Source organism: Cucurbita pepo, chromosome 11 (assembly GCF_057944985.1).
Source record: "Cucurbita pepo subsp. pepo isolate OVF chromosome 11, ASM5794498v1, whole genome shotgun sequence".
In the NCBI taxonomy this organism is placed as follows: domain Eukaryota; kingdom Viridiplantae; phylum Streptophyta; class Magnoliopsida; order Cucurbitales; family Cucurbitaceae; genus Cucurbita; species Cucurbita pepo.
Genome location: NC_141808.1, coordinates 15,886,741 through 15,902,546, shown reverse-complemented (window position 1 = coordinate 15,902,546; position 15,806 = coordinate 15,886,741). Strand labels below are relative to the sequence as shown.

The following is a 15,806-nucleotide window of genomic DNA, read 5'->3' as shown; positions in this document are numbered from 1 at the left end:
CTATAATTCAACAATTTCGTAGTTAGGTCAAAGGTTTGAAGCCACCCCTTTAACTAAATATTTAAAAAATTTGTTCAATGGAAGCTAAACGTTTAATTTTGTCGTTATGGTAAATTTTTGTTTTCGTCTTTTAACTTTTTTTTCAATTGTCACGGACCAAATAAAGATTTATCGTAAAAAAAATACGCAAAAAAAACTATTAATGAAATTTTTGAAAGTTCGGAAATTTTTTTTTATATAATTTAATCAATACAATTTCATCATCTTCTTAGTATGTTGAGGCATAGATGAGTTTCGATTTCATGCCTCGAGTGGATGCAGGTGTCCCAGATAAAGGGGAGCAAAGCTTCAGCTCGTAGTTGTTGAAAAAAGTGAGTTTTAGTTTCGTATCTAAGAACTTCCCAAATATATACGTGTTATAAGCGGGAGATAGCGTATGACAGACGATGGCAATTATCGAACGACAAAAGTGCATGACGGTGCAAGAAGCATCAGGGAGTGGTAAATTGTGGCGCCCAATCAGCACCATATGACAACAGAGCAGATGGAGCGACATGTGGCATACGATAGTACAGTCAAGAGGGTTGAATGGTAAACATCGTCATCAACAGCAAAGCTATCGAGAAATAAGGGCATGCAACACAAAGAGCAAGCATAACTCAACAAAGTTGAACTATCACGTCGTATCTTCGTTAGTCAACAAATTGTCAAAGACAATAAAAAAAAAAACTATTTAAAATTATTTGACACTCTTTATGGACTAAAATAACTCTTTTTTCCAAATTATAAATCTATGGGTAGTTTGTGTGGTCTAACGTGTTTAGTAAGTCGAAGAATTCGATTAATTTAATCTAATTTGTAAGGTTTGATTCAAATAAATAAAACTCTTATGATTTTTGATCGTTCATAGGTTTTTCGATTAAATTGAATCAATCAATTTACTGTTAATTTAAAATATAATTTATTTACTTAGCTATATATATATATATTTCATAATTATTTATTCTCCGACAATTCTTAAAATTAAAATTTGAAATATTTAAAATGTAAAATGTAATTTTTCAAAATATATATTGAATCTGAGTTAAAATCTTATCTCGAAAAATAAATAAATAGACACTAATATTTTAGTGTTTAAAAAAAAAAAATGAATAAATGACTCAAAATGTGAGATCTTACCTCGACAAGAGGGAAATGAAACATTAATTATAGAGGTGTGAAAACCTCTTATATAGACACGTTTTAAATTATAAAGGTGTCGAAACCTCTTATACAGACACGTTTTAGAATAGTGAGTATGACGACAATACGAGTCAAAACAGACAATATCTATTAGTAATGGGTTTGGGTGGTTATACAAATAACTCGAACCCAATATTTTTTTGATTGGACGTTACACAAATAACCCGAACAAAAAGAAAATTACAATCTACACAGTTGAATCGAGCAAAAAAAAAAAAAAAAAAATCTCAACCTATCCAATCAAACTCGATGAACCTATCCAATCCAACGGGCGGACACTCTCATATATTAGCCACCAAAACAAAACAAAAAAAAAAAAAAAAAAAGAAAATCATTAGGAACGACATAGTCAACAAACAAGACAGCCTAGCAAAGTTAGGATCCGATTTTGATTGTTGCTTTAATGGCCAAATGTTGCATTTTTCAACCTTATCAATATAAGAACATGGCACGTTATTCTATAAATATATTTTAAAATATAATTTATTAAACAATTTATAAAAATATAACATGTAACATAGTTTAATACAATTATGACCTGAATAATAAAGGGCTTTGAATGTAACACCAGCATTATTGAATATTTATTATTCAACAATATACATTTAATATTACTTAGTATATATCATTGTATTCACAATTATAATAAAATTTATTAATTATGATATTTTGAATTTAAATTTTATATCGATCAATAATTATATATATAATATTTAAATTTCATATAATCGACTAATTGAAGGGCACATTTGACATTTCACCATGCCCATTCAAAAGTCAAGCTTCCATGTACCTTATCTTAAAATTGCACCAATAAAAAAATTATTAAATATTTAATATTTAATGGAAATATTAAATAAAACATGTGGATAGCAAGTACCTTCATACATAATTCAAGTGTTTTTTTTTTAATTTAATTACTTAAAAAAAACTCATAGTTAATTGCATTTTTTCAAAAAATAAAAAAATAATAAAAACTTTATTATAATTTTTTACTATATGTTTAAATTTGGAATTTAATTAAAAAGGTTTAATTAAAAAAAAATTCAGAAGCCAAATTAAAAATATGAAATTAAAAAAAATGCAATTATATTATGGATAATTACATAAATGACGTGGAAAAAGAAATAAAACGACTTTTTTTTTGGCTTTTAGTTTTCATTTTCCAATTGAGAAGCAACTCTGTTTTTTTTTTTTTTTTTTTTTAATTTTAAGAAAATAACAACACAAGAATCCGGTTTTTTTTTTGGATTAAACCGATTTTAAGTCGGTTTATTTTATTGGCTTGGTTCATGTTTTTAGGTGGATGATTTGGCATTTTTAAAAATGAAATAATAAAAAAGCAATATTAATTTTTTTTGGTCTAAATTAATAAAAATATTCATAATTTTTATACTTTATCTTAAAATATATATAAATTGTCGGAGGTTTCATTAATATTATTATTCTAAAACAATAAAATAGAAAAAGAAAAAAAATTTAAACTTTGAATTATTTTTAATAATTTAATAATATTTTAATTATTAGGTGTGATAGAAAATAAATCGAACCGGACCGGGTCCACTACTTTTAACGGCAATAGCCGCGGAAGGACGGAAATCTCGAAAAGGTAAAAGAGTCTTAAAGCCGGACGTCTTCCTTTACACTCATTCGTGTATAAAAGTAGGAAAATCAAAGTCCATTACTTCTGCCCTGCTCTTGGATTCTCAGATAAGCTTTTTCTGGTGAGAGTTTCGATCTTGTTTGCTTGTCATTTTCATCATCTTTTTTATTAGCTTCTTCATATTTTCAGACATATTGTTGTTTTGAGCAAGTTCTGGGAATTTGGGTATCAGTTTGCCGTGAAATTCTTCAACATTTCGACTGTTTCTTGTGAAATTGTTTGTGTGTTGGTTTTATTTCTAATGAGTTTCTAAGTTTTCTGGTTTTATTATTTACTTTTGTGTGTGTGTGTGTGTAGAATTTGTATGGTTATCTTGGGTTACCTCGTTTTGCAGCTTTGTCTTTTTCCTCAAACTGATATCTCATATGAACTTGGGAATGAATTGATTGGCTGGTTGATATAATCTATGTTTGTTTTGGAAATTGGGTTATCTTTTTGTTCATTTTGAGGTCTTAAGACAAGTTTCTTTAATTAAACGTATTGGAGTAGAATTTGGGTTACCTTTTTACTTGGAATCAAGTATTTTGGTTTATGTGCTTTGTTAGATGAACACGACTCTCCACAATGGTATGATATTGTCCACTTTGAGCATAAGCTCTTATGGCTTTTCTTTGGGCTTCCCCAAAAGGCCTCAAACCAATGGAGAGAGTATTTTTTGATTATAAACCGATGATCATTCCCTAAATTAGCCGATGTGGGACTTTCATCCAACATCCAACACCTCCCCTCAAACAAAGTACGCCTCCCCTTAATCGAGGCTCGACTCCTTTTTCTTTTGGAGTCCTTTGTTCGACATTTGAGGATTCTATTGACATGACTAAGTTTAGGGCATGACTTTGATACCATGTTAGATGAACACGACTCTCCACAATGGTATGATATTGTCCACTTTGAGCATAAACTCTTATGGTTTTGCTTTGGGCTTCCCCAAAAGGCCTCAGACCAATGGAGAGAGTATTATTTGATTATAAACCCATAACTCTTATGGCTTTGCTTTGGGCTTCCCCAAAAGGCCTCATACCAATGGAGAGAGTATTCTTTGATTATAAACCCATGATCATTCCCTAAATTAGCCGATGCGTCCCACATCCAACATGCTTCACTATATGATGATCAAATTGCATGAAAGGATTCCGATCGTGTTCATGGTCTATTCTCTGATTCTTAGTTATTGAACAGTTTAGAACAGCGGGAAGTTCGTTTCTTCAAATTTTATGCCAATAACTGTACAGGATGCATAAACATGTTGTTTGAAGTGTATTTGCTTTGATTTTCTGATTTCTAATTGTTTTTTTTCCAGCTGCATAGTTGTTGCTCAAAATGGTTGATGCAAAGTGTACAATAGCTAAAGATGTTACTGAAGTGAGCCACTGCCTCCCTTTCCCTCTTCTTTCTCCTGTGGATCGATGGATTGGTTTAGATTATTACCAAGAACTTCAACTCATTCCATACCTTTTTCATATCTTAATATTTTCAGCTAATTGGTAAAACACCACTTGTATATCTCAACCGTGTTGTCGATGGGTGTGTGGCCCGGGTTGCTGCCAAGTTGGAGGGGATGGAGCCTTGCTCCAGTGTCAAAGATAGGTACTCTTTTTTTTTTTTTTTTTTTTTATATATTAGTTTATGTTTTTTTTTTTCTTTTATAATTATAGTAACCCAAGAACTGGCCTTATAATTTATGTAACGATATTGATGCTGCATTTTCTTGCCACAGCTGAACATAGAAGCGCCATCTTTAATACTTTTGGGGGAAACCATATTTCATTAAGAAGATGAAAGAACATGTCTATTTATTTATTTCTCGCTGTTTCTGTGCAATTTTATTATACCGTTAGGTTGTAACTCTGATAAATCGTGTTAGTTTAAGTTAAAAAACAGATGGGTCTTTTATATTCGTGCTGAATGCTATTTCCCGTTGCTTTTCTGTGAGATCCCACATCGGTTGGGGAGGAGAATAAAGCATTCTTTATAAGGGTGTAGAAACCTCTCCCTAGCACATGTGTTTTAAAAACCTTGGGGGAAGCTCGAAAGAAAAGCCCAAAGAGGACAATATCTGTTGGCGGTGGACTTGAGCTGTTACAAATGGTATCATAGCCAAACACCGGGCGGTGTGCCAGCGAGGAAGCTGAGCTTCAAAGGGGTAGACACGAGGCGGTGTGCCAGCTAGAACACTGGCCCCCGAAGGGGGTGGATTGGGGGGTCCCACATCGACTAGAGAAGGGAACGAGTGCTAGCGAGGACGTTGGGTTGGATTGTATTGTGAGATCCCACATCGGCTGGAGAGGAGAACGAAACATTCTTTACAAGGGTGTGGAAACTTCTTTCTAGTAGACGCATTTTAGAAACCTTGAGGAGAAGCCCGAGAGGGAAAGCCCAAAGAGGACAATATCTGCTAGCGGTGGGCTTGGGCTGTTACATTTTCCTTGTCCAGTTTCCTTCCGGTTACACTTCTATTAGAATCGAGAATTTTCTGCAACAATTGTGATAAGGAAAAATTTTCTTTCCTTTCAGGATTGGATATAGCATGATTTCAGATGCAGAGAAAAATGGTCTTATCACTCCGGGGGAGGTTAGCAATTCCAAATGGTCTTTAACATCTGATTGTAACTGTGTCTGATATGCACACTGCACGGCATTTTCGAGACATTGTTACAGCTCTTACTTTGATTACGCATAGGACTATTGGCATTATACATTTGTCTGTTCATTTTTTGGGGGGTGGCTGATTCACTTTTCCCCCCTTCTATAGAGTGTCTTGATCGAACCTACCAGTGGTAATACTGGTATAGGCTTAGCCTTCATTGCTGCTGCCAAGGGTTACAGGCTTATAATAACCATGCCTGCATCAATGAGTCTTGAAAGAAGAACCATTCTTCGAGCTTTTGGTGCTGAACTGGTTCTCACAGATCCAGCTCGAGGGATGAAAGGAGCAGTTCAGAAGGCCGAAGAGATAAGAGACAAAACACCTAATTCTTACATCCTTCAGCAATTTGAAAACCCTGCTAACCCGAAGGTATCCTCCGAGTTAATTCAATGTGGGACATCATTTTCTGTTTGAGAGATTTATGTTATCTCTTCACGTTTTTTCAGATCCACTATGAGACCACCGGTCCGGAGATCTGGAGTGGCTCAGGTGGGAAGGTTGACGCATTTGTCTCTGGTATAGGGACTGGAGGTACCATGACAGGTACAGGGAAGTACCTCAAAGAACAAAATCCCGACATTAAGGTTTGTTATTCCTCATCATCAGAACTCTTGCATTGCTGTTATCTGAGACAAGCCGCCTTTTGATGTGTTCTCTCCCCTTCTATGCTTCAGTTATATGGTGTAGAACCTGTTGAAAGTGCAATACTATCCGGAGGAAAGCCTGGTGAGTCATTCATTATCACGTTGGCCATGTTTCCTACAATGTTTTACTATAATCTCTGCGGTTGCTTCCTTGTCATGTATGTCACGTTCCGGTACATAAACTGGTCATTTTATTTCCACAATGAGCATAAGTCAACGGTAATTGATATGTACTCCTTCCCTTGAGGTCGGAGATTCAAATCACATGCCCCACTTGTCACACTAAAAAAAGAAAATCGGTCTTTATGTTATATGTGTGTATACCTTTAAGGAGTGTGTATTCTATATGTGAACTTTACAGGGCCACATAAAATCCAAGGAATAGGAGCTGGCTTCATCCCTGGAGTTTTGGATGTCAATTTGATCGATGAAGTTGTTCAAGTAAGCATCAAACGTTTAATAGATTCTTTCAATAGACATTGGTAGTGCGTGACAATGCCTCAAATGGTTAACTACAAGCATTTGTAGAAATGAGAGTGACTGTGAGATCCCACGTCGGTTGAAGAGGGGAACGAAGCATTCTTTATAAGGGTGTGAAAACCTCTCCCTAGCAGACGCATTTTAAAAACTTTGAGGGGAAGCCCGGAAGGCAAAGCCCAAAGAGGACAATATCTACTAGCGGTAGGCTTAGGCTGTTACAGTAACCTCTCTCTATATTCATCTTTTTCTCTCCCGATCGAAATATTTGCATGCGAGAGAGATCTCAATTCCGTGTATCCGGTTAAGCAAGCCCCGCCGCCTCCACCCAGACAAAAAAGGTGAGCACCGGGAGCGAAAGGTTGCTTGACGCGTTAGCGCTGAAATAAGGGTTCCCACCCCATTCAATGGAGGACTTCTCAATTCTTGCGATTACCCCGGCCCCTTTAGCTTATTATAAAATCAAAGACTCAAAAACGAGGGTTCCCTATCTATCGACAGTTCATTCATTTTATAAATGGACAATAATTTCTCAGAATTTTCTGTCCTTTGACGTTCAACGAGTAGTCAGACCTTTAATCACCTCTCATGCATCACTGAGTTTAATGCTAGAATATATTTGTAGGTATCAAGTGAAGAAGCTATTGAAACTGCAAAGCTGCTTGCATTGAAAGAAGGTCTACTGGTAGGTTGCAACATAATGGAGATATTTTATTCTATGTTCATCACAATCTCTTGAACCAATCAGGCTTGAGATCTGACTTTCAAAGCTTTCTTCTGGTCTTTCTCTATGCTATGACAACAATGTTTACATGCAGGTTGGTATATCATCTGGTGCCGCTGCCGCTGCAGCAATTAAGGTTGCAAAGAGACCAGAAAATGCTGGAAAGCTTATTGTTGTAAGTGCTCCTTTTCATTCTCACGTAGTTCTTCGTTTGACATTGTACTGATATTTCATAGCTTGAATGGATTCCTCCACTTCTCTTTACCATTGCAAATCTGAAACAGGTGGTGTTCCCGAGCTTCGGAGAACGATACCTCTCAACCGTGCTGTTCGAGTCTGTGAAACGAGAGACCGAGAATATGGTTTTCGAGCCATGAGAGGTTTCGATAATATTTCTCGACTTCAAATGGAGCGAGCCAGTTGACATTCCCTGCAGATATCCCATTAGCAAGGCAAAAAAAGTGAAGTTCAGACTGTTATTTTTAGCTTTGGATGCTTTAATTTGAGAACTTGTTTTCTGATTGACTTCTTTCTGTATGGTTTGCTCAGTTTTAGTGTAAGAACACAGATGCAACTGAGAATAAGGACCGTTGAATAATGCTTTGAATGAGTAATTTGTTTATGAATAATGGTTTATCTGGGTTGGGTAGAAATGTTACTTGATTTCTATTTTGAAAAATTATATTTGAAATAGTTAAAAAATTATTTTTAAGTGTTGCTCGAGAATAAATGTATGTAAAAAATAATTATGAGATTAAATAAAAAAATAATCGTAAGTATTGTTGGATGAAAGTTCCACATCGGTTAATTTAGGGAATGATCATGAGTTTATAATCAAGAAATGCTCTCTCCATTGGTATGAGGCATTTTGAGGAAAACCACGAGAGTTTATACTCAAAGTGAACAATATCATACTATTGTAGAGAGTTAGTTGTGTTCATCTAACATGGTATTAGAGTCATGCCCTAAACTTAGTTATGTCAATAGAATCTTTAAATGTCGAACAAAGTACTCCTAGTCATGTCAATAGAATCTTCAAATGTCGAACAAAGTACTCTTAGTCATGTCAATATAATCCTCAAATGTCGAACAAAGTACTCCAAAAGAACAAACCACCATTTATAAGTGGTGGATCTGGGTCGTTACAAAAAAGAGTCAAGCCTCCGGCCTCGAAGGCATAATCGAAAGGTGAGACATATTTTGTTGAGGGAAGGTGTTGGATGAAGTTTCACATCGACTAATTTAGGAAATGATCATGGGTTTATAATCAAAGAATACTCCCTCAATTGGTACAAGGCATTTTGGGAAGCCCAAAACAAAGCCTACTTATGCTCCTCCGGCCTCGAAGGCATAATCAAAAGGTGAGACATATTTTGTTCGAGGGAAGGTGTTGGATGAAGTTTCACATCGACTAATTTAGGAAATGATCATGGGTTTATAATCAAAGAATACTCCCTCAATTGGTACAAGGCATTTTGGGAAGCCCAAAACAAAGCCTACTTATGCTCAAAGTGGACAATATCATATACCATTATGAGATTCGTGATTCCTAACAAATATATATACTAACAACAAATTCGGGAAAGTTCAATTTAACCCCACCTAGTTTAAGTAAACTCGTGAACCAATCTAATAAGTAAAATTTTCACTTATCGAACACAATCCAATCCAAATTTGAATTGGGTTGATTGAATTCTTAGAATCTCATGTACGTGCATAGGTTGTTCGGGAAGAATAACGCCCGTCTATTTGTTCGGAGCTAATTTAAAATTAAATCGTATAATTTATTTAATATAATAATGAACCGTTGAATTTGAGTGACGCAGTTGATTTTGTTTGTGTTGTATAGAAGACAAAAAGAGTGCCGTATTTTGATTATAATATATAACATCATGATGTTCTCATTTGACTTATGGACCTTCTCTTATTACATTCACACACCAATGACCAAGAAATTTCAGAAGGCTTTAAATTATTTTTATGTTTAATTTCTTTTTTCAATTCAAATTATTCATTTTTAATTTTAAAAACTAATTATTTAAAGAGTATAAATAATATATATATATATATAATTTAAAGAGATATTTAAATTTTATGATCTACATTTTTTAATTTTAAATTTATAATCCTCTTTAATCTTAATATATTGTTTAAGAATATTAAGAATATTTTCTAAAGAAGTATTGACTTTTTCTTTTTTTTATTTTTATTTTTATTTTTTTTTTATTTTTTATAATAAAGGATATTTTTTAAATAAAGTATAAAATTTAGACCAATAATTTAACAATATATTGTATATTATATTTTAACATAAATAAAATTTTGATTATGTTTTTTTTTTTAATTTATAAATTTTGGGTCAAGTTGTTTAGATTGGTGACTCGAACAACTCGAATAGAATTTACAATTCAACCCAACTCTCTATTTTTTAGTTGGGTTGTCGAGATTTTTAAAAAAAATCATATTTATCTACAATATATGTCAAGATAATAACTAAAATCTCATAAAATTTAAATCTTAAATATATACAAGTCACAATGCATTACTAACATTTATTATAAATATTAAATATTTTTAAAAGCGGTGTACGGTTGTGAATTTTAATCCTATTTTTAGGTCGATTGGGTCGACCCTACCAAAATATTGTCAACCTACAAACGGAACCTCGAAAATAATCTAAGTTAATTCCTTGGTTAAACCCGCTCAAAAATATATATTTATAATATTTGATTTAGGTCAAAATTTGTTTGATTTATGAGGTTAATTTAATGGAATAATTTGGAATTTCAAAATCTAAAGACCGAATTATATATTTTAAAAATGTAATTATAACTGTTTAACTACTAAAGAAAAAGATATGACCACCTTTTTCGCACGTATAAAGACAGATGTCCACGTCATTTCCAAGTAATTTCAGAAGCCGTCTTCAAGCCTTATGAGTAGCTGCTCGTTGCTCCGTCGAGTCCAGGCTTGTGAGCTAAGCAATTGGCCACCGTTAACGGCGGAACTCCGACGATCTAGCTGAGAATCTCACCTGGATCGAAGGCGGAGCTCCAAGGACAAGCTATAAAGGTATTGATACTTAGATGCTTGTTGGATTATGTTTCTGGTTTTACGATCGTCGAAGTAGGTTTTGAATTTCTTTTGAGAATATCAGGAGGAAGAAAATGGCGGGAGCGTTAATTGGTGGCGCGGGATTGGGCGTTCCATTTAACGAGCTGGCGGCCATCTTGAAGAAATTTGGCGAAAGGGCGATGAACTTCGATCCTGTTCTCAAGGAGATCCAATCCAAGGTAAATACCATAATTCCTCTGGTTTCGGAAATAGAGGAGCTTAATGAAGCCCTGGAGTATCCAAAAGAAGAATTGGAGAATTTGAAAAAGACATTAGAAGTTGCCAAAAAGCTAATTCCTCGGTGTGTCGGATTGTGGAAGTATAATTATCTAAGGAAGTCAGATTACACAAAGAAGCTGCGTGAGTTGAATTCCGAAATTGCAAGTTTCAGGGACATTTTGTTGATTCAAACGGCTAGAGACGGGAAGAAGACCATGAAATTAGCGTCTGAAATCAAGGACGTCGTTCACAGGATTGATAGCAAGTGTGAAATAATCGACACGGTGGATTTAAGTGTGGCAGTTCCTGAGATTGAAGGAGAATGTGTTGGATTGGAAAAGCCAGTTGAGAGATTAAAGACGAAGCTCTTCAAAGATGGGGTTCGATTGTTGGTAGTGACTGCTTACGGAGGTTGTGGAAAAACCACTCTGGCCGTAAGGTTTTGTCACGACAAGCAAGTCAAAAGTAAGTAACTAAGCCATTTTTCTGAAGAACATATGTTACAAATTTAAAAAGTTACGTGCAGTTCTTACAGATGCTTTCTGATTCTGCCTTTTCACAGATAAATTTCAGAAAAACATACTTTTCCTCACTGTTTCAAGCAAACCAGATACGAAACTCATCTTAAAATCTATAATTCAAAGCCTCGGGAGGTTTGTAGTATCTGATTCTGTAAACGACGATGAGGCATTCCGGCATTTAGAACAATTGATGGGTCAATCGAGTCGAAATCCTGTATTGTTCGTGTTGGATGATGTCTGGGAAGGTCCCGAATCAAATAAGCTTCTTGAAAAGTTCTCTCGAATGCCTAACTGCAAAATTTTGGTCACCTCTAGAAACAAGTTTCCTGCATTTGGTGAGCCATATGCTTTGGAACCTTTGAGCGATGAGGATGCTAGGGAGCTGTTCCGTCGTGCGGCATCGTTGGATAACAGAACACCACAGTTCCCGGATGAACAAATTGTAGAAGCGGTAATTGACCTACACATTTGATACCCCCTCCAACCCTTTCCCATACCTGAAATGTAACTGAATTTTTGGATTACTGAATTGCAGATAGTGAAGGGTTGTAAGAAATGCCCACTTGCTCTGAAAGTGATTGCAAGATCACTTTCGGGTAGAACTGCACCGATTTGGAAAGCTACCGAGAGGAACATATCTAGAGGAGATTTTATCCTGGGTTCTGAGGAAACGCTTCTGGAGTGCCTCAAAAGCAGCTTAGATGCAGTCTCAGATGACAAGATGATACTCAAGGAGTGTTTCATGGACTTAGGTTCATTTCCTGAAGACCAGAGAATTCGTGTTGCTATGTTTATTGACATTTGTGCAGTGTTGTATGAACAAGATGAATGCGAAACATTGTCGAACCTTGATGAGCTCTTCACCCGGAATCTGGTTAACACTGTCTATTTGAGGTAAAATTCTGGGACTTCCGATTTGTGTTTGGTTTATGTTGATCTTGCTTCTTGACTATGAAGTTGATGATACTCGTAGTAAAAACTGTATTTTATTATAGTTTTATATGCACGATGTTGAAGATTGTTGGGAGGGAGTCCCACATTGGCTAGTTTAGGGAATGACCTCAGGTTTATAAGTACAGAATACATCTAAATTGGTATGGGTATGAGGTCTTTTGGGGAAATCAAAAGCAAAGCCGTGAGAGCTTATGCTCAAAGTGGACAATATCATAGAATTATAGAATTGTGAAGAGTCGTGATTCTATCTTTTTAGACTCATTTGAATAACTGTAAACATAAATTGATGGTTGATGTATGTCAAAAAGAGTATTACAAACTATCTCACTTAACGTTTGCTTTATGAAGAGAACAAAAAGGAACACTTAGAAGAAGCATATTCTAATTTTGATTTATCCTCCTTTTGTTCTACGAAACAGTTTCTAAATAATTATTAACTCAATCTTAATGTATAAGTATCTGAGTATACATAGCTCCAGCAAGAGCTGTGGTCTTGCTTGATAACCATTTGTTTATGAATTTGAAGTTCTGTTGTCTTGTTTTGATTATTCTCCAGAAATGAAGCACATGAAGACGATTACTACAGCGAGTCCTACATTACACAGCACGATATACTTAGACAGTTGGCGGTCCATTCGACTAATGAGCAGCGCATAGACCAAAGAACAAGATTGTTTGTGGATATTAGCAGAAATGAATTCCCGGAATGGTGGTCTAAAAAAGAGATGCAACCCGTGAAAGCCCGCCTTTTATCCATAACAACAGGTCCCCCTGTGATCTCTCTCTCATGTTCTGATATTTCATATTCATATCTCTTTGTTCGATCTAACGGTGAATGAGATGTTGATGGTGCAGATGAGATGTTCTCATCTTGTTGGCCTGACATGGAAGCGCCTGAAGTTGAGGTATTAATTCTTAATCCTGGGTCTAAAACTTATGAGTTGCCTGAGTTCGTGAAGCGAATGAATAGATTGAAAGCTCTGATAGTCAGGAATTACAGGTCGTTTCCGACTGAATTGACAAGTGGTTATCAAGTAATGAACTGTTTGTCAAGGCTAGAAAGAATCAGTCTTGAGCGAATTTCAGTTCCTTCTTTTAGTAACCATAACCTGAAACCACTCTTACATCTTAAGAAGCTATCCTTCTGTATGTGCAAAGTTGATAGAGCTTTCACGAACTGCTCGATCCAGATTTCGCGTGTATTGCCCAACTTACGCGAGATTTCCATAGATTTTTGCAACGATTTTGTGGCTCTCCCTATTGGATTATGTGAGATTGCGAATTTGGAGAAACTGAGCATTACAAACTGTCATGAATTATCATCGTTGCCTGAGGAACTTGGGAAGTTGATTAATCTAAAAACTCTAAGGCTTAGATCTTGTATTCATTTGGAGAAGTTGCCTGAATCAATCTCAATGCTCCATGAATTAGTGGATCTTGACATATTTCATTGTGTTGGCCTTACCAAACTTCCAGATAAGATTGGCAACTTGCAGAAGTTGGAAAAGCTTAATATGTGGAGCTGTCCTATCATACGCAAGCTTCCAGCATCACTAAGAAATCTAAAAAACTTGAGGAGTGTAGTTTGTGAAGAGGAGATAGCAAAGTGGCTTGATATTGTCTCGCCTCAGCTTCGAAATCTCGTTACAGAACACAAGGAAGAAGTCAACTTGGATTGGCTATTAGCATGACTGCTTGTTCGTTTTCTTATACTCGAAATCGAACCCAATTGTTCGTTTTCTTTACGTTTTGTTCGATTCCTAGTGGGTTGGTTGACTTTGCAGAAAAGAGAGGTGTAGTTTGTTTAAGAACAATTCTTCAACCATATCCTTCATACTCGAAATCGAACCGATATCCTTCCTTGTCCTGACCAAACCAGTTCTTGAACCAACCCACTAGGAATCAAACAAGAAATGCCTTTGGAAGGATATGGTTTTACTTAAGTGGCTTGCTTTGATCCCAAGGCAGTTCTTCAACTTCTTCGTGCAAAGAAACTTTCCTTTATTGGTGATACTCAATACAGAATTCAGGGGAAGAATTATCAAGCAAATCAAATCCGAACTGGTTATATGGGTTCATGTACAGGAATTATCTAGAGTAGAGATCCCAAACTGGCAACATATGGAAGAAAGTTCGAAGTTTCTTGAGTTCGGGATGGTCGGGAATCAAACCGAACCATTAACTGTGGGATGATAACAGGTGTATTATCTATTGAGTTATGCTTGGATTGACTTCAAAATTTGAAGGTATGCTTTACTCTTTTTGAAACTCGATAACATGTATGCATATCTTTTAGTCGTAATGATATTGCTAAATCGCCGATAGCTCATAGCCAAAAATTGAAACTCACAAACTTTCACTATGATATTATGTTAAATCTCCCCACAATCTGAGTGTGAAATTTTAGGTTTTAGCAAAATGCAGGAAGGAATTTCAAACTGAAGTTAAAAGGAATATGCAAGATTTTGCATTGTTATCATTTGTGCAATGGAGTTTGAAGATCATCTCAATCATAGAAAGGTAGAAAAATGTATAGCGTTTTGTATTAAGATTGATTCTCGACGTTTCGTATGACTGTTTATGAACAACGGATGTGAAGTATGAAGATTTGAATCTCCAACGTTTAGGGAAAAAAAGAAGTATATACTAATTACCACTAAATCATGTTCTGTGTCAATTGCACGATCGATTGTACAATGATCTTATTCCCTCAATTTGTTGAAAATTCTACATCTATACTATACGATGCAAGAAAACGACTTGCTTTCATCCTTTCGATTATGTAAAAATAATCGAGTCCATAATAGAATTTTTAATACTAAGGTTGTGACGATAAGTATAAGGTTGATGTTATATTTTATTTTGGGACATAAAGTGCCATAATTAGTCCAAGCTTTTAATGAATGGGCACTCCTAAACTATGAAGAAAGCCATTATTTCTGACCTTTGGAGCTAAAATAATTCTATGTAGGGACATATGAGGTCAGATATAGGAACCCAATTAAATAAAAAAATAATATTTTCTCTTTTTTTTTTTTTTTTTTTTTTCGTTCGTCGATTGTTTTCATGATATAGCTGAAATGTCGGTTTACCCCTTATATTGTTGTTAACTCATAGACATAGAGAGATATCTATGAAAATATCACATATTTATAGAGATAAAATAAAAAGACGATTTATTTATTTATTTTGATTATTTATATTTATGGATTAAGTAAGCTCGATATAAGAGTTGGGTCCATAGACGAAACAAACAAATAAAATTACCTTATTCAGTTGTGTTGTGCGTTAAGCGATTTGTATAGTTTACCGTATATATCATATTTTATATTTTATTATAAATATTTGTCTTCCTATCGTAAGTACCTTTCTATTTATTACTCTTTCCATATTCTTATAATTTATTTGATTATAAATAAGATAACTTTCATATTCTTATAATTTATTTGATTATAAATAAGATAACTTTCACACACCAGGTGTGGTGGATTAAGCAAACATTCTCACGATTGCTATTCCCTCTCGAATATCAGTGGTTGTTCATGTTAGAACGAAGCGATTGCAATAAATTTACTTTTTTCTTTTTTTTTTTTTTATCGAA

At 34.9% G+C, this 15,806-nt stretch overlaps 2 protein-coding genes across 5 annotated transcripts; both read left to right on the top strand.

Annotated features, from left to right (window-relative positions):
• Window positions 1-2,827: 2,827 nt before the first annotated feature.
• On the top strand, window positions 2,828-8,026 carry LOC111805915 (cysteine synthase). Its single transcript, XM_023691209.2, has 11 exons — window positions 2,828-2,966; window positions 4,206-4,267; window positions 4,383-4,492; window positions 5,420-5,477; window positions 5,658-5,921; window positions 5,999-6,136; window positions 6,227-6,278; window positions 6,558-6,637; window positions 7,299-7,358; window positions 7,492-7,572; window positions 7,682-8,026. Exons 2-11 carry the CDS (start codon window positions 4,226-4,228, stop codon window positions 7,772-7,774), a joined length of 978 nt encoding a protein of 325 aa, XP_023546977.1. The 5' UTR covers window positions 2,828-2,966; window positions 4,206-4,225; the 3' UTR covers window positions 7,775-8,026.
• A 2,265-nt stretch (window positions 8,027-10,291) lies between these two features.
• LOC111786035 (putative disease resistance protein At5g66900) lies at window positions 10,292-14,941 on the top strand. Of its 4 annotated transcripts, none has more exons than XR_002813740.2 (7): window positions 10,292-10,469; window positions 10,555-11,195; window positions 11,293-11,702; window positions 11,787-12,145; window positions 12,762-12,970; window positions 13,061-14,451; window positions 14,630-14,941. XR_002813740.2 is itself a non-coding variant. In XM_023690773.2 (6 exons), the coding sequence occupies exons 2-6, from the start codon at window positions 10,565-10,567 to the stop codon at window positions 13,894-13,896; spliced, it is 2,445 nt and encodes an 814-aa protein (XP_023546541.2). In that variant the 5' UTR covers window positions 10,292-10,469; window positions 10,555-10,564; the 3' UTR covers window positions 13,897-14,529. The 4 variants fall into 4 exon arrangements, 1 of the variants encoding a protein (XP_023546541.2); XR_002813739.2 differs by having other exon boundaries at window positions 14,620-14,941; XR_002816688.2 differs by having other exon boundaries at window positions 14,613-14,941.
• The last annotated feature ends 865 nt before the right edge of the window (window positions 14,942-15,806 follow it).